This window comes from Branchiostoma lanceolatum, chromosome 1 (genome assembly GCF_035083965.1).
Source record: "Branchiostoma lanceolatum isolate klBraLanc5 chromosome 1, klBraLanc5.hap2, whole genome shotgun sequence".
Classification (NCBI taxonomy): Eukaryota; Metazoa; Chordata; class Leptocardii; order Amphioxiformes; family Branchiostomatidae; genus Branchiostoma; species Branchiostoma lanceolatum.
In genome coordinates this window covers 3,133,004-3,151,040 of record NC_089722.1, presented here as the reverse complement: position 1 = coordinate 3,151,040, position 18,037 = coordinate 3,133,004, and the positions used below count along the sequence as shown (strand labels likewise).

Below are 18,037 nucleotides of genomic sequence, written 5' to 3'. Positions count from 1 at the left end.
CTAAAACAAGACAAGCCCCCTGAGGAATACTGATCGATCCCTGATAGTTGTTTGGCAGTATTACTGGGGTCCTATCTAAGTTGATTTCTTGGTTTTTCTTCTAACACGTTGGAAAGTTAACTTTGTGTTATTTTGATGTCCCATACTGTCCATGTGAGCGCTCTAAATATGGGAGACATCGCCATTGGCCTTGTCTGCTCAGGCCAAGGAGGTTTTATATATTGCTCAGACTTTATCTTATGTTTCCAAACACCCCCACGGGAACTATTGGTATGTGCCACAGATATTGTGTAATTGACTGAACGGTAGCAGAACACTGCATTTCGCCTTTGGGGAATTTCATAGTGAAGCCCCTATCTCACTGAACCCGCGGCACGTTGGCGACCTCGCTAGCTGCGACCAGGCGATGTGAGATTGACAGGGCCCTCAACGAATTTCATCGATAAAAATCGGATCTTTTTACGCTTTGCGTGTTTTGTTGTCTTTTCATAATTAGTCATACTTGTGCGTTTTGCACGATATTCCCATTATAAAGAAGTCAAGGGTAACACAAATGTAGGACGCAACGAGGCCGCCATCATGCCGCAGTCCAGTGAGATATGGGCTATAGGGCCTCAAAATGAAAAGATTCGAAGCTTCAAAATTATTAGAAGGTTACACAAGAAAGGTGCACAACGTAAATATGTTTGACTGGAGGATAAAATGTACAAAATATATGAAAACGAACTGAAGTTTGGCAGCTCGTTCGCTATCAAAGCCCTCTTATATATGGCGCTCAGCGGCCGGTCATGTGAACTGCAGCCGACGCACAGTGGTAGGTGGCAATATACAGTACTTGGGCGCAAATTCAATCCTACCCGAACAAACATCGTAATCCAATTCATTCGGTCTCAAAACTGACGCATTCTTCTATCATTAAGCACAGTTTCCACCTCGCTGTCGTGCACAGAAAAATAGCTGCGGACTTTGCAAGTACTGTGACGCACTACTTTATACCCAAACTGCTATCAACTATTTGTCTAACTACGGTGATCGGGGGTTAATACTAAGTATTGTGTTCTACGACTGTACCTCTATTCTATACCCATTGTTAACTAATCATAGCCCCTTGGATTAGCAAAAGCGGTAAAACCGGTTTCGTCCGCTCCGGTTGCTATCCCCGCGGGGCCACCGGTAAAGTTTGTGTGTAAGCGCACTCTCCAGACAGAGGTCGTTGGGGACAAATTGTGACCTTCTTTAATATCATATGGCCCATTTTTTGGCCGCCCTCATAAATGACGGGGGGGGGGGGGAGTATTTCTTTGAGAAATGTGTTGAATGTGTCCCTAATTTCAGCAATCTGCGGATTTGTAGCGGAACTAGTTTTACAGGGAGGGCGGACAAAAAACAACCATATGATAAGAATCTCACAATTTTGTGTAACTGTAACTCACTGAAACGGTTAAAAGTCTTCGAGTGATCAAAAGATTGTCGTTTTCAGATAAAGTCCTGTCAGATATAGTAGTCCATTTTGTCAAAAATGACCTTTTGAATTGGCCCTTGCAACACATACTAAGCAACGACCTTGGCTTGGGTGGCAGAAATCAACAGTTGTATTTCACCAGCAAACGATAACATCAGATAATATCTATGTTTTAAGACAATAGAAATAAAATGCCAGCAGAAAATAATGAGAAATTATGATTCAAGAGTAAATTCATTATTTCTGACCATTTTCTTATTTACAGGCACTACAGATATAACCACTCTGTCTGGTATGATATTTTATTCGTAATTTTTTACGCACAACATGTAACAAGGTACAATTTCACAATTTCAGGAAGTGTTAAAGGAAACTGTTGGGATAAGACCACCGTGATCTTTACGGGGTCTTCCTCTCGGTCTAGCTTGATATCACTGAAATATTCAAGTACGATAAGAGCTAAAGATGATAAAACAAAAGAATAAACAACAACTAGAAATCTAAAACACCTTAGTGTTAACTAAAGAAACAACTAATAGATACCGCAGCTTAAGTTAATTGATAACGACTAAAACAACTAGAGTGATAACTAAATTGTAATGGATACTTAGATAAAGAACTAAAAGAATAGAACAACTTACATAGCATTAAGAATAAATAACAACTATTAACCGTAACAACTGATAAATAACAACCAATGACTATAACAACTAAATGATATCAAATAGACATTAGATGAGAACTTATCAGCAGATTAACGAAAGTGATAAGTATAAAGATAACAAATATATAACTGGCCACTGAACACAAGTATCATCTGAATTAACAAGCCAATGATAGCAACTTGGTAAATGATAACTTTGCAAATAACAACAGCAAAATACAACTACGGTAGCAACCAAACTTGTATCACCTGCTTTAATAATACTGATATGTTACATACTTATTTCATTTTGTCTAATTGATTTGTTTAGATTGTTATAGTTAAGTTGATGAAGGGAGGCCTTTAAATAAGCCTAAGCTAGCGTCTGGCCTCCCTTGCACTGTTATATCACTATTTTTAAGTGCGAACAAATAAACAAATACTAGTAAACAATCCAGCATTCTGATCATACATAAAACTCTCCCTCCCCCTCCGGAGTCCCCATGTACAGATACTTCTGGAGTGAAGCTACTGTCTTTTTCTGGTCGTCCTTCTTCTTGCTCTCCGGTTCCCCGTACAGCATGTAGTGCTTAGGCGTCACCCACAGCCTTCCCTTGGCCTTATCCATGTCGACTTCTCCAACCCACTTGTACCCCAAGAGTTCTTGGTAATGCTTCCCGTTTTTCTTCTTGTGCAATTTCGAGCTAATTCTTTTCCAAACCCCGCCAGAAGGTTCCTCCTTGTCTAAAGTGGGGATGACGTTCTTGGACATTTCCCAGTACTTGTTGAAGTTGGTGACGATGGCAGGGCTGGGCAGGGAGAGCGTGAAAATACCGCAGATCACCGTCACACCCCCGATCAGCTTTCCACCTATGCTCGTCGGATAGACGTCTCCGTACCCTACCGTTGTCATGGTAACGATGATGTACCAGAACGTGCCCGGGATGCTGTCCCAGTTGGGACTGTTCGGTTCAGCGAAGAACAGAATGCTTCCAAATAAGGTCATGGCGACGCAGATGAAGAAGATCAGAAGAATGAAGGCTCCGGTGCTTTCGATGAGAGCCCTCCCTCCTACCTGTAGCCCTTTGACGTGCCGCGAGAGCTTAAGGATCCGGAAGATCCGAAAGAGTCGAAGCACGCGTACGAAGACGGAGGTGCTGGATCCGTGCTGGAGCTCGAAACCACCGACTATCATGAAGAAGTCGACAAAGAAGGGAGCGATGGCGACGATGTCGAATATGTTCATGATGTCCTTCATGAAGCTGCACTTGTTGGGGCTCGCGTAGAAGCGGATGACGAGTTCGAAGCAGAACCAGATGATGCAGAAGGTCTCCACGCAGAAGAGCTGGTCCTGGTACGCGCGGTCCAGTTTCTCCAGTACCGTGCCGTTTGCGTTTGAATCCAGCGGGTCGGTGTCGAATCCGGGAATGGTCCCAACGCAGAACACCGCTATGGAGAGGAAAATGACGCTGACGGAAATCACGGCGATGACTTTGGCGGCGAACGAGCTCTCCGGGTAGTCGAAGAGCAGCCAAATGGACCGATGTGGTTCTCTGGAAGGCAGGTCCGCGTAGGGGTCCTCCTCCAAGCTGTGAAATAAAAGCAACAAATAGAAGGGATATTGATCTTGTTCAGCTATTTCCTTCAGTTTAAGGGTAAGATTTTGCTGGTAGGCTAAGCTAATTCTAATAATATCTCTATGATACACAAGGATTTCAGCTTTGCTCAGGGCAACGCCTCCAAGCTGTGAAAACTGAAAGCGATATCGACCCAGTTAAGTTCATTGAAGATCTATTCTTTCACTAGTTGTGACAGAGAAGACAGACGTTCAATAATGTACATTATTCAAAGGTTGATATTACCGAGGACACTCCCCAATCCCTTTTCGACAAGCACAATGAGCTGTGGTTAATGTCCCGTCCTAAGGACTGCGCCGTGACCCTTCCTTGCATGTTGGTTGAGCGACACAGCTGGAATCGAACTCATCACGGCTTCAAGTTCATGAGACAAATCCACTAACCACTGGCCTACGCACCTGTACCACTCGTCCTCAAGACACTGTTTGATGACGTCTTCGTCCATGTCGAAAAACTTCATCTCTGCGTAGAAGATGTCCACGGGGACGCTCAGCGGGCGCTCCATCTTGTTCGGGCGGTCCGCGGTAGCTTTGTGTGCCCTCTGGTAGAAGCGGAAGATGCCCTCGAAGCTGGGGCGGTGGCGGTCGAAGAAGTACTCGTCTCCGTCCGGGCAGTAGAACGTCGCCCTGCGAGCGGGGTCTCCCAGCAGCGTGTTGGGGTACCTGTAATAGCAGTAGTATAATATAAAGGTATTCCCATAGTCTTTTTGGGGCCGTAGGGGCAGCGGGCTGTGTATAGTATTAGTAGTGAAAGGTAAAAGTAGTCCTATGGTCTTTTTAGGCCATACGGGCAATGGGTTGTTATCCACTGTGTCAAGGGCATGGTATTTCGTCCCTCTCCTTCCACTGTCTTTTACCTCTCCAACCAAAGTCAGGAACCCATTTTTACAGCTCGGTGGAGTGAGAAAAGTCGTGTAAAGTGCCTTTCTCCAGGACACAGCGTCAAGCCAGAAATAAAGGAAAGGAAAGTGATCTCGAATCAGTTTACCTCAAATGAACTCAATGAACAGATGAGCTAATCTTCCACTGGTCGTGACAGGAAGACAGACGCTATGTACAGTATTTACAGGTTCATTGTACCGGGGAAATTCCCCTAGCTCTTTTCGACAATTGCAAGCACAATGAACAGTAGACCACGGCTTAACGTTCCGTCCTAAGGACTACAGCCCTTTCTGGTAGCGTGCATGTCGGGTGAGCGACACAGCCGGGATCTTGTTCCAGAGGCAAGCTTGCCAACCACTGGACAACGCACGCTACCTTTAAATACAGGAATCGAAATGACAGGAATCGAACCCGTGACCTTTCGATCTCGAGTCCTATAACAAAGCCAAAGGGTTTTCGATGACACCTAAACTGTGACATCTCCATGGCATCTACTGGTACTTAACTATAGTTGTATAAGGCTAATCTACCTATTAATTCAAGAGTGTATATATAGTATATGGGATCATGGACTTTTACAACCTTTAGAAGAATTTCTTACGTCTAGTCATTCTTTGATATATTTTCCTATGTATACGATACATGGGCTGTTACATGTCAATATGTATTTAAATTTGCTATTTACGTCCATTGAGATAGATAAAATGATAAGATACCAAAGTTACCTGTTGAGCGTGCTCTTCCAGGTTTTTCACGGTGGTGATAAGTTCGCGGTACAGAGGTGACCGTGAAAACAGTGAACTTAAAGTTTCAGAGAAAGAAACAAGAATTACGGGGAGTACCTGTTGAGCGTGCTCTCCCATGTCTGGAAGATCATTCCGCTGACGTTGAGACGGAGGCGGCGGTCTTCTGAGGGCGGCGGCGGCCCGAGGGGAGACTCCGGCGGCAGCAGGGGATCTGTATCAGGACGACAAAATATAACATATTTTTAACAGCAGTTATAAAACCGGAAGTTCATCATCAGTGCCTTAGAAAGCAGACAGGGGCGTAAAAATTATCCAATTATGGAAATCATCAGTTAAGCTATTTGCACACCAAAACTCTTGACGATACGTCAACCCCTTCGTTACTTCTTCACCTTCAAAGTCTCAAAATTAGCCCCTGCAGATCAATAAAAGCCGCTAGGGGGTCCGAACATACACATACTCTCTGTCTCAAAATCTATATCTACGTGTACCACACAACAATTGCGACCAAGGTATATCCAGCACACGAGACATAATAACCGGGAGTTCCGCTGCAGTACCATAGAAAGCCGCCATGAGGCCCATTGTCGACCTTCATTTTCACGACACCCACCCACCCACATACAAGACATCGTAAGGATCCATCAACAGCTTCTCGAGTTATACTGTCCACAGACACACTCACAAGCGCGCGCGTACACACACACAAACACACACACACGCAATACGTATACATATAAACACACATGCACGCACACGCACGCACGCACACACACACACACACACACACTCACACATACATAGACACACACACACACACACACACACACACTCACACATACATAGACACACACACACACACACACACACATAGACACACACACAAATCCTCGTCGAGCCACGGTGGTCAGGCATTTCAATCCCATAAGTCTGATAAACCCTTGCCAGGTTACATTCAGACTGTTTGTTTACATAGCACCATTCCCTAATCTTGTCACACCCAGATTCTGACAGGAGTGACGTATGCTTTGTTTTTATTCTTAATTCAATCTTTTCTAGCAATTAACAGTTGTAGCTGCAATTGTTAAATCGTGACATAGGTTTCAACATGCATAATTGGCTTCATCCCGCTTTCCACTGGGGCGGTGATCTCGCTGCGATCTAAAATTTGACAGATCCCTCGACAAATTTCACAGATAAATCATTATCAAATCCGTCGGCTTGCCCGGACTAAGGCTGCTCTCTCCCTCCAGGCGTCACGGTCCGCCATTAGCTGTCTAGTTGGTCACAGATAAAAACGAGTCTTTTTACGCTTTATGTGTTTTGTTGTCTTTTCAGTCAGTTTTGCATTTTGCATGATATTCCAATTATGAAAGCAAGGGTTATACAAGTCCAATATAGGTCCCAGTGAGGTTGCATCGCGATCGCCGTCTAGTGAAATGGGGCATAAGGGTCCTGTCACACTTGTGTGTATATTCATCAAGTGCCCGTGAGTTCCGCAGTAACATTTTTTGGTCCAAGTAAATTTTGCGAGGAGGAAGTTTTTTTCTACTTTGACCCACCATTGAGCAGTCTAGTTATCAAAACCAAAGAAATTACTTATTCGTCTGCAAACTTAACCTAAACCAAAAACATGTTAATACGCAACTCACGCAGGCTTGTATATACGCACAAGTGTGACAGGGGCTTTACACACCGGCTTTGTTTGCACACAGTAGCATGGCAACAACCATCGGGAGCTCCCCGGTATGTCCACGGCGTTGGGAGTGGTGCTCACCCGCCCAGGCAGATAAGCCCGCTCGGGGTGGGTTTACGGGCTTGGCTAAACTCTATATGCCGGTTAAGAAGACGGGCTGACAGAAACATGCCACCGCATAGCAGACAGGGTGGGTAAAACACCACAAAGCCGACCCGTAGAGACTGGTGACCAGGTTAGGCACAAAAAGCATTTGTATCGGGCTGAATTCTCAAGCCAGGGCTTAATTGGGACGTCCTTGGATGTTGTCAAACTTTTGAGACCCCCTACAAAACAACCTAGCTGCCTGGCCATTGCCTTAGGCCTCTGTTCCACTATAGCCACTACCAGGCTCCACAGGACGCTGGAAAAATCTTGACAATAAAATTGGCCAAATAAAGGGATAAAATGCCTGAGAATTTTTTTCTTTAGCTATGATATTCGTTAAACGATCTGTCAAATCTTTTGTCAGTTTGTCGCTCAGTGAAAAGGGGTGTTGCTTGTCGCATGGCATTTCCTGCTATAGAAAGTCCGGACATCATAACATTAGGTAGATTAGGTAAATATAGTCCCATAGCATTTTTTAAGGCCGTAGGGGCAGTGGGTTGTTATCCACTGTGTCTAGGTAGTCTCTACCTCCTTGCTCTACCAGACTAACTACGTCGGCTATAGGGAGAATATATTTGCTGGTGGACTTTGGCTGCAATAACCGTGGACTGCCTCTACTGGCAAATCATTTCCTTTTTTGCCGAATTCTACGACCCACACGCCCGCAGGAAGGCCTGGTGAAGGCTAGTGTCTATGGTACGGTATCACTCCCGAGGACACAACATCTCACTTGTCTCTACCAGACTTACTCTCCAAGCAGAGCTAGGGTTTCGGCTGGTTTTTAACGTGTTTTTAGGCGTTTTTGTCATGCCTTCTACTTTGTCATCGTTTTTGTTGTGTCGCAAACCCAAGCTCTGCAGGCACTGACCTTGGGTTTGCGACACAACAAAAACGATGACAAAGTAGAAGGCATGACAAAAACGCCTAAAAACACGTTAAAAACCAGCCGAAACCCTAGCTCTGCTTGGAGAGTATACCAGACTAACTACGCCGGCTATGGGGAAAATATTTGCCGGGGGACTTTGGCCATGGAGGGTTACATTCGCAGGCCTAGGGTTGCAATATTGGACCCTCTCTCCGTAGCCGACTCCCTTCATACAACTGACTCTATTTGGCCAATCTCTACTATTTTCCCAGCGACCCGCGGAGGCTGGTAGAGCCTAACTACTCACCGGGAATCCCAGGAATCGAACCCGTTACCGTTCAATCTCTTGTCCGCTAGCCATGCCACTAGGCCATATCAACAGAATTAAGTACACTCCAGTCTATAGATAAATTCAAATACATTCTAGAAGGAGACAACCCTTACTGTGAACAAATAGGTACATTATATCAAAGAATGCTTAGATCTTAGAACTAGTAGTGTATTAAAGTGATACGTTAAACTCGACATGTTGAAGTATTCATATACTTGTACTTACTATATATGTTAATCATTTTGTATCCCATTGTTTTTTGTTTGCTTGTATAGTTGTAGAAGACCTTACGAAAGTCGCTGCACTTTTGTCGTGTCAATAAAGATTTCTGTTGTATTTGACGCCACACCACAATTTGCCTGGAGACTTTGCCTTGTCGGCATTCTTTGGCAGAACGTTCATTTCAAACTTAGTATACACCTTTTAGAATTAAATTAACGATTGTGACATTTGACCTTCGTTATACTAGTCTCTACCAGACTATCCGCGTCGGCTATAGAGAGAACATTTGCCGGGGGACTTTGGCCATGGAGGATTCCCAATAGGGTTGCAATATTGGACCCTATCTCCATAGCCGACCCCCTTCATAAAGTTGACTCTATTTGGCCAATTTCGACTATTTTCCCAGCGACCCGCAGAGGCTGGTAGAGTCTAATTTATGCCAGTCTGAGAGAGATTTGTTAAACCACGTACCTGTCTCTGCGATCTTTTCCGTCTCCGACTCAAAAACATCGTCCAATTCTTCCTCCTCCTCCCTTGAGCTAGACACACTCATGTTTCTGAACTCCAGCCAACAAGGACCCTTGCCCGTATGCGCGTAACAAACGAGATATTTGTTCAGCACCACAATCTGACCACCACACACGCATAAAAAGTCACCGACACAATGCAACTCGTAACTCCGGTGGTTCCGCCCTACGCTTCGGGGTTCACGTGAGTGTGTATTCAGGAACGGGGCGTCATCATACTAGTATCCTGCCAGTAGCCTCGGGTGGTATACGGACTTTGCGTACTCGCTTTGTCGTCTGAAATTATGTAAACAAGGTGGCCAAGATGGTAGATAGCATGGCGGAAAATGCACTCACCAAACAATACCTGGATAGAGAACCCTGATACCATGTTTCTAAGCTGTAAATCTTCACTAATGCTTGTATCAACATGTAGATATGGACATAGCCAAGCCAGAAGCCGTTTTTTCCGCACCCAATTTTTCACTTGACCTGACATGTTTAGCCTTGAATAAGACAGGCTCGCGAATCCACGAGACCAACTGCTGAATCATACGGAGTATACTATCACAGCTGTTTACGTCTAGTGGTTAGCACTTCTTTTCTCTTGTATAAATTAACTACTGTAATTAAAGGGTGGTGTTTTAGGACATAAACTTTTCGTCACTAAAACAGTCCGAGTGTGCTGCTCAGTGACACCCTCTTTCCACCAGAGGCTGCGACCGTTATACGACCGCCCTGCAACCGCTGAGCGACGAAAGATTTGACGAATCACTCTGCGAATGTCACGGACAAAGAATAAATATCTTAGACGTTTTGCGTGTTTTGTTGTCTTTTATATAATACTTGTACATAGTGCATCAAATTCCTATCATAGAATCAACTGTTGAATACAATTGTCGGTCGCTGTAATGTCGACGTCGTTCAGGGATCGCCGTATAGCGGAAAGCAGAGCTGTATCAGTACAATCGGCAGTTAATTGAGCGAAAATGATCAAGTAAGTAGCTGAAGAGCAACAACAATGTCTGGAACGGTGTAAAAAGAGGAATTATGTAACCGATTTGACGCTCTTGTTCTTAGTACATTATCATTATCTTCTTAAGAGGCTTATATTTTCGGTAGCGTACTTTGTATCATGCGGATGAACAGCATAAGTCAAGAAGCCATCAATGCATTGTTATGACATTTGGTATGTGGTATTGAGGGCTTGGCGTTTCGAAAAAAAAAAGTTAGATTTTGAGTCCCTCCAACGGCTTTCTTTGGATTTGTAGCGGAATTTAGAAAGGTTTTTGTTTCCAAACAACATTGTGTTTTCAGCCTGAGTATCGTCCTAGTTAGTTCGAGGCTTTGGTTCACATTCTAGCTTCTGTTGATTGTTATTCATCATATACGCTATTAATTGTCACCGGGTTTTCTCACCTCGCGTCACTGCCTTAAGCTACAATGATCCACGGGTCAGTTACCCTCGTGAGAATCGTTCTGCGGGTCTAAGAATGTTGGCTGAAAAATTGTGAAGGTTTTGGGACTATGCGTAACATGGTCACAGACTGGATACGGTCAGGATGTTGTAAAGAATGTTTCAGAGCCTTTGTTTAGGAAGTTCAGAGAAAATTTTTCCGGGGATTGTAACCTATCTGTCCTAGGGCGGTGCAGGCTGGAGAAACAAAAGGTAGGTGTTATATGTGTAAGTACTACGTTTACGTGTGCTATTGGTGTCCTACATTCACACAAAAAGTCCGGAAACTTGAATTTGATTAATCATATTTCAGTTGTCTCTTTATCAATTGTATAGTAGTATGTATCACTGGAAAGCTTATTTATCACTCTTCAAAGTGATACCAGATTTGTTATGGTCATACATTCAGAGGTCAGAACCGGATTTCCGAGTTAGTCCCACGCACAAAAATGCCGAAATTTTCCCACCGAAAAAGTGTTTGACGTTGGCAGAGGAATGTTGGAGCTTTTTGGGTGCGACCCACCACGAAATCAGTCATGGTGCTTGTTTCACAAAAGCGTGATCAAAGGAGGTATCATTCTAAAAGAAAATATACAAGCTTTCTAATGACATAACGCATTATTCCAATTATCACAAAAACAATCATGGGAAATTTCAGCACTGTTCTCTCACGACCTACGATATAGATAGCCCTGGTGCTGAACCAATTACAGATCATAACAAACGGGATGCAATTGTAAAGGGCACAAAATACGCTTTCTAATCATAATGAAATACATTCGATAATGTATTACCGGAGATGTGATCGACCAAAATGAATTTTCCGAACTTTTGTGCCAAGTTAAGTATATTCAGGTTTCCCACACATTTGCATCGTTTTGATGTCAAGGGAAAGAAAGGATAGGTAACACAGTAACCAGAAGCAATTTGCATTTGCTCACAAATAATGATTTTCTAAATGTATGTAGCATAAGGACACATAGGCCTGAAATGAGTACTCTTTTGACTTTGATAGATTACATGCGTGTACTAATTCTTGATTTATGACCTTGGTACTACACGTACCCAAGTACACTATATACTGCAGCGCCATCTAACTTTAACCAGTGAGTACTGCAGTTCGTTGACATGTCGATCTAATATCGAAATGCAGAGGAAAAGATATTCAAGATGCATTCAAGCGATAAATCATCGCATTATTCACAATCATCATCGTCCTATGTCTAAGTTCTTCTCTTCAATAACATCTCTTCCAGCTTTTGGCAGAAGCGGAACAGCAGCCAACACCTGTAATGACAACAATATTGAACATATCTCCTAGTTGAGACCACGGGTAGGACACCTTTTTCGCTGAGGTGAGTTTGACGACACCGATCACGTACGTGCAAATAGTGACCATGCCACAAGGTCCACCGTTCCCATCTCACGTCATCGGCTCAGTTCGACACCGATACCCCCCGGATGACCGTCTGATCACGGTTAACGTCAGCGGACTCCACTTCCAGACCAGGGACGGCTTACTCACCAAGTATCCCGAGACTCTCTTAGGCGACCGAACGCGTCGAAGCTCGTTCTATCGCGAAGACTTGGACGAGTTTTTCTTCGACAGACACAGACCGAGTTTCGACGGAATATTTGACTTCTACAAGACCGGGAAGATACGTCGACCCGTCAATGTTCCTCTTGATGTGTTCGTTATGGAACTCGCGTACTTTGATATGGGAGAAGCGCTAATTAACCAAGTTCTTCAACAAGAGGGCTGTCTTACTGGTATACACGGTCAGCCCGGCGAAAAGGTTCCCCATTCCGAGCCAAGGAGGACAATCTGGTACCTTTTTGAGCGCCCCGAAAGCTCTATTTTAGCAGGTATCCTAGCAACGTTTTCCTGTGTGATCACGCTCTTATCCGTGGCAGGAACGTGCTTTCAAACACTCCCGCAATATCGTCACGAGGTGAACGTCACCCTCACGAGCGACCTCTGGCGGAATCTGCATGAAGCGTTTCGCGACTTGTTCTTCTGCATCGAGACCGGTTGTGTGTCGTGGTTTGCGTTCGAACTCGGAATCCGGTTTTACGCGTCCACAAGCAAGATCAAGTTTGTCAAAGACGTTCTAAACATCTTAGACTTTTTCGCCATCCTTCCATACGTCGTGACCTTGATACTCCTTTTTAGCAATACAAGGGAGAAGTCAGAGGTATCTCTTGTCATGGTACGGATCGTCCGATTGGTCAGAGTTTTCCGGGTCTTTAAACTCTCGCGACACGTGACCGCTATGAAAATTCTGTTACTGACACTCTATCGTTGTCGGTCAGCCTTAGGTACGAAACTTTTATTTTTATTAATCGGAACGGTACTTTTCGCAGGTCTTACATACGTAGCAGAGAGTAGTGTTTCCGGTTCACAGTTCACCAGTATCCCAGAATCCTTCTGGTGGGCGGTGATCACCATGACGACCGTTGGGTACGGTGACGTATATCCGGTCACCGCCGGAGGGAAGATAGCAGCTTGCGCATGCGCGCTGTTTGGAATACTAGAAGTTACCATGATATGTCCAATATTCATCGAAGAGTTTGAATCTGTTTACAAGTCGTATTCATCACAAGATCCTGCAATATTCTATCAGACCGAAGAACGCACAGAGAAAGTACAAAGAAGATCCTCCTTGCAAAATCTCCTTGCGGGAGAAAAAGAAACATCGATGTGACATTTGGACCAAAAATGAGATATCTAATGATATATATAGAATGTCCTTAGAAAGATAGACTTTATCATCGATTTCTTTTTGTGCAATTTCATCTGTTGCATTGTCGTTAGATAAACAAATCCCGGTTCGATGCTGAAGAGGACATTTCGGTTGGGGCGACGCTCCGAAGGGACGCAAAGGAAGGAGGGGCATTTTTGAGGAGGAGCCTTCTAGTTCTAGCAACCTTATGAACCAGCAAGGGACTCTGCTGCCCTATGTTCTACTACCTATAGGCACTACACGCGTGGCCTGGGTGTCATCCCGTTCAGCCACCAGGCTCTACCTTGAATGTACTAAATATGATGACACCTAGGCTACTGCAAGGGCCTGAACGAACGAATAAAATGAGGGCCTGCATGCCCCTTTTACGTAGAGCGTAATCGGTCGTTTTAGTTTACGTAGAGCGTTGCCGACCACTCCATGATTTAGCGTAGACTTTCTGAATTTAGCGTTGAGCGTAGGGAGGCTTTCTGAATTTAGCGTATTACGTAGCCGGCCCTCCGAATTTAGCGTAGAGCGTTGTCGGGACCCCCCACGCAGGCCCTCTAAAATGAACGAATGAATGAATGAATGAATGCGGCAGCCAATAGGGATGTTTTTTAATCTTTGATATGACAACACAGACACGACATGCAAGTCACACAAAAGTGTCCTTCCTCCACAATTCTGCTCGTACAAATATTCTTTTCCCGACTATACAAAATTACTTGAGTACAATTACAAAACATATCACGATCCTTATGATATAACGTTATGTATTTCCATGTGTTTGCAAAAAATCAATTGCTATGCAATGTGAATCCAGTCTACTTGAGGTTTCTAGGTTTACTATCGACAGTTACAATGTGGAAGATTTGGGGCTTGTTCTGAAGGCAAATGTTTGTGAGAAGCCTAAAGTGTTTTACTGGACCGTGCCAAATTGCGAAAGCCAATCCGGTGCCAATTCGTCATTTAAAATGACAATTTTTTGTGTGTTAAAATTTACAAAAAAATTCGCAATTGGCAAAATGGGGGAAATGGACTGCAATGGGCGCATCTCTTTTTGATGGATATCAATAAATGTACATTGGTTTTTAATTCAGTGGCAACACTGTGATTTCCAATAAAGTAAAATGGTATCTGATTTAGAACCGAAACTGAGAATACAACAATTCCGAGCGCGACCATTTTAAACCCTTATTTTACCGTGCGTCGCACTTCAGTGTGACCGCAAGGGAAACTTGACGTAATGTCGCAGAGTTGCCGCAATTTCCAGCGCAATTTGGCGCAGTTCAGTGAGATACCCGTTTTACTACAAGTGAGCACCAGTATGTAAAAAAACACATACAAACAGTCGATGCCTTGATTACCTTGTCACTAGTAGATAACCTTGTCACTAGTAGATAAATATCACAGGTTGACTTTACAAAGGTTCGACAAAGATCTGATGGCTTGTAGGATTAAATGAATTGATTAGGTTGTTGTGGAGTCGTAAAAGAACAAAATACACCGCAAAGGCTGTCCTGTACATCCACCATTGTCAGTGTGAACAACCTACACTTATAATGAGGTAGAGTTGAGAATTTTTAGATGAAGGTTATGGAATCTGCATGTATGACTCACACGCTTGATTAACAAGGAAATACTGTGTGATTCCTTCGTGTTAAAGCCGGTATCTCACCAAACTGTTCCAAATTAAGCCGAATTGTGTCAGTCATTCACAATGTGGTTCAAACGTGATAAGAGTTTAATCAATCAGCATGGTGATTTTTTTTCTTACGAACCGCTTTAACTTAGAAGTATTGGACCAAGTCAATTCATACTGATAGAACAAGATTGCCTGTCTTACGTTTCTGGATCTCAACTCAATATTATATCAGTCTCGACAACCCTCGACAACTCTGTTGATATTTTATCTTACCCTAAAATCAAAAGGAAACTGTATTTTCCGTTTAATCATTTTTGTTGCAAAAAACGTTATAATACACATTTACAATACTCTCTTCAACATTTAAACACCCCACATTTGTTAACATCAATGATGACCGGAGAAAAAGAATAAAATTGTGAAGAATCAAACTTTTCTCCAACTCAAAAATGTACTCACCAGAATTTTCGACTGGTTTCTCGGTCAGTCTTCTTTAGCTTTTTGACCCAATCGCTCTAAACACGTCAATTTTATTCAAGTGTGACGTCAGCAATGGGTCAAAGGTTGCTGGAAGTCGGTATCGCCCCCCGTCCCGGTTTAGAGAAGGTTAGACGGGGGCCGATATAGACTTCCAACAACCTTTGACCCATTGCTGACGTCACACGTGTTCAGCGCGTTTGGGTCATGAAGCTGACTCAGAGGAAGACTGGCGAACCAGTCGAAAATTCCGGCGAGTACATTTTTTTCGAGTTGGGTACCAGTTGAATTCTTCATCATGTATTTTACCAACCCAGATGAACCTTCCTGCTAAGACGAAGAAGAAAAGTTGGAGAACATTGTTGCCATCCTGGTGTGAGAAGATCTGCATAGTTTGTTGGAGTCCACCGTTTTTTTTTATATACATGGGGCTCAATTTTAGCAGATGCCAGGCACAGAATGAACAGAAACTTTGACAAAATAAGCTCGTTCACAAGTCCATGTCTGCAGACATGGCGACAGGAATTGTGGGTAATATGTCAAAGGTGAAGGACCCTGAAAATAAGTTCTCGCCTGGATCACAATCCATTGCATAACAATGTCCAGACGTGTTTTGTTTATGTCTCAAGGGCCCTTCACGTTTGACACATTACCCACAATTCTCGTCGCAGTGCATGCGCACTCGGAAGTGTGAACGAGCTTATTCGCCCCCTCACCACCGATGAGCTTGCCTCATCTCCTGACTACCCTGTTAATGTTGTCAGACGATCTGTTGATGAAGTTGACATTTTCGGCGGACCTGCTGTCATGGACCGGCACCGCGAACCTTCCAACCATGGTCATAGTTGGTACGGGGTTAGTATTTGTTGTTCTTAAGTTGTCAATCGCGTTGGCAATCGGGTCATCTTCAACAACGTCCTCAACGGTATAGACCTGGATGTCCTGCGCTTCCGAGTCGCCATGTTTGTCATCCTGTTCTGGTAGAGAAGGTAAAAACCGTTGGCAGCCACACTTGTTGATAATCCGGAAGAGCAGCACGGCAACCCTGACCGCCAGTGTCGGTTTGAGCTTCTTTTCTTTCTCCTTCAACTCCCGTTTTCGTTTCTCCTTCCCGTAGAAGTGGTTGAAGTTTTCTACAATGATCGGTACAGGCAGCGCGATGACGAGGAGCCCCGTGACAACACACATGGAACCCACGATTTTACCGGGTAGAGAAACCGGGTATTGGTCTCCGTAGCCAACTGTTGTCATAGTTACAACAGCCCACCAAAATCCCTCCGGTATACTGGTGTAGTACGTGGCCGGGTTGCCGAACTCCGCGTAGTAGACTCCGCTCGCGTAGAACACCGTCAGGACTGAGAGGAAGACCAGAAGCATGCCGAGCTCTTCCAGGCTCGCGTGCAGAGTCTGGCCGAGAATTTGCATCCCCGTGAAATGACGCGATAGTTTGAAGATACGGAAGACCCTGACAACTTTCAGCACTCTGACGAACGCGACGGAAACGGAATTTCCGGAAATGTCGACGTCTCCGATTAGAATCCCCAGCGTCACGAAGTAAGGCACTATGGAGATGAGGTCCATGATGTTCATGACGTCCTTTACGAACGCCACTTTGCTGGGGGCGGCGTAGAAGCGGATCAGCAGCTCGAAGCAGAACCACACTATGCACGCCGTCTCCACCTGGAAGAACGTTACTGAAGGTTAGACATCCAGGTAAACAATATCTAAATACAATTCATCCGTATCATCAACCATACGAGGGAGAAGGATACGGTTTGCAGGACATAGCTACAGAAACAAAGAAGAACTTGTAAGTGAACTCCTGCTCTGGGCACCAACTCATGGGCACTCCTGTGTCGGGTGACCCCGACGGACCTACATAGACCAACTTGCTGGGGATGTAGGGGTGATGTCTGAAGATCTAGACCAACTAATGACAGACCGTGACGCCTGGAGGGAGAGAGCAACCTTAGTCCGGGCAAGCCGCCCCATATGATGATGATTATGAAATACAATTCAATCTCTACAAGTGGATAAAGATTCGGAGATTACTTCCGGACGTTTTGAGTCACACCCATCAGTCTTCTTCAGCGTCACTAGAATGAGAATAAGAACAAATCAATACTAACGTTAGTAACGTTACATTTATCTGAAGAAAAAAACACGGTTGAACATTTTAAAGTCATTAACGCGTAAAGACCGTATGCAAATGTCACTCAAAAATAATTCATGTTGGGATAATCCCTATGGTAAGGCAGCACTATAGGAACTGTTATTGTCCTACTTGGCAACAAACAAACAAACAAACAAACAGACAAAGAAAGAAAGAAAGAGACAGACGGACGGACAGACAGACAGACAGACAAACAGACAGACAGACAGACAGACAGACTGACAGACAGACAGACAGACAAATGAACAGACAAACCTGGAAGAACCCACTCGTCTCCAGCACGTCAGTAGCCGTGGCGTTTGGCGGGAAGCTGAGCGCCTGCTGGCTCTTGTACTGCGGTAGAGTCTCTATACAGAACTGCGCGATGGAGATCAGGATGACACTGATTGAGATCAGGCCGACTATCTTAGCCCAGACCGAACTA

At 44.2% G+C, this 18,037-nt stretch overlaps 3 protein-coding genes across 3 annotated transcripts; 1 reads left to right on the top strand and 2 right to left on the bottom strand.

Annotated features, from left to right (window-relative positions):
- Positions 1 to 1,750: 1,750 nt before the first annotated feature.
- On the bottom strand, positions 1,751 to 9,356 carry LOC136429840 (shaker-related potassium channel tsha2-like). Its single transcript, XM_066419879.1, has 4 exons — positions 9,102 to 9,356; positions 5,466 to 5,580; positions 4,141 to 4,404; positions 1,751 to 3,694 (listed from the first exon to the last, which is right to left on the bottom strand). The coding sequence occupies exons 1-4, from the start codon at positions 9,181 to 9,183 to the stop codon at positions 2,572 to 2,574; spliced, it is 1,584 nt and encodes a 527-aa protein (XP_066275976.1). The 5' UTR covers positions 9,184 to 9,356; the 3' UTR covers positions 1,751 to 2,571.
- Positions 9,357 to 10,677: 1,321 nt separating this feature from the next.
- On the top strand, positions 10,678 to 13,920 carry LOC136429827 (potassium voltage-gated channel subfamily A member 10-like). The gene is made up of 2 exons (XM_066419824.1): positions 10,678 to 10,805; positions 11,849 to 13,920. Exon 2 carries the CDS (start codon positions 11,990 to 11,992, stop codon positions 13,295 to 13,297), a length of 1,308 nt encoding a protein of 435 aa, XP_066275921.1. The 5' UTR covers positions 10,678 to 10,805; positions 11,849 to 11,989; the 3' UTR covers positions 13,298 to 13,920.
- Positions 13,912 to 17,977, bottom strand: LOC136429831 (potassium voltage-gated channel subfamily A member 10-like). Its single transcript, XM_066419840.1, has 2 exons — positions 17,869 to 17,977; positions 13,912 to 17,120 (listed from the first exon to the last, which is right to left on the bottom strand). The coding sequence occupies exon 2, from the start codon at positions 17,028 to 17,030 to the stop codon at positions 16,173 to 16,175; it is 858 nt and encodes a 285-aa protein (XP_066275937.1). The 5' UTR covers positions 17,031 to 17,120; positions 17,869 to 17,977; the 3' UTR covers positions 13,912 to 16,172.
- Positions 17,978 to 18,037: the final 60 nt, after the last annotated feature.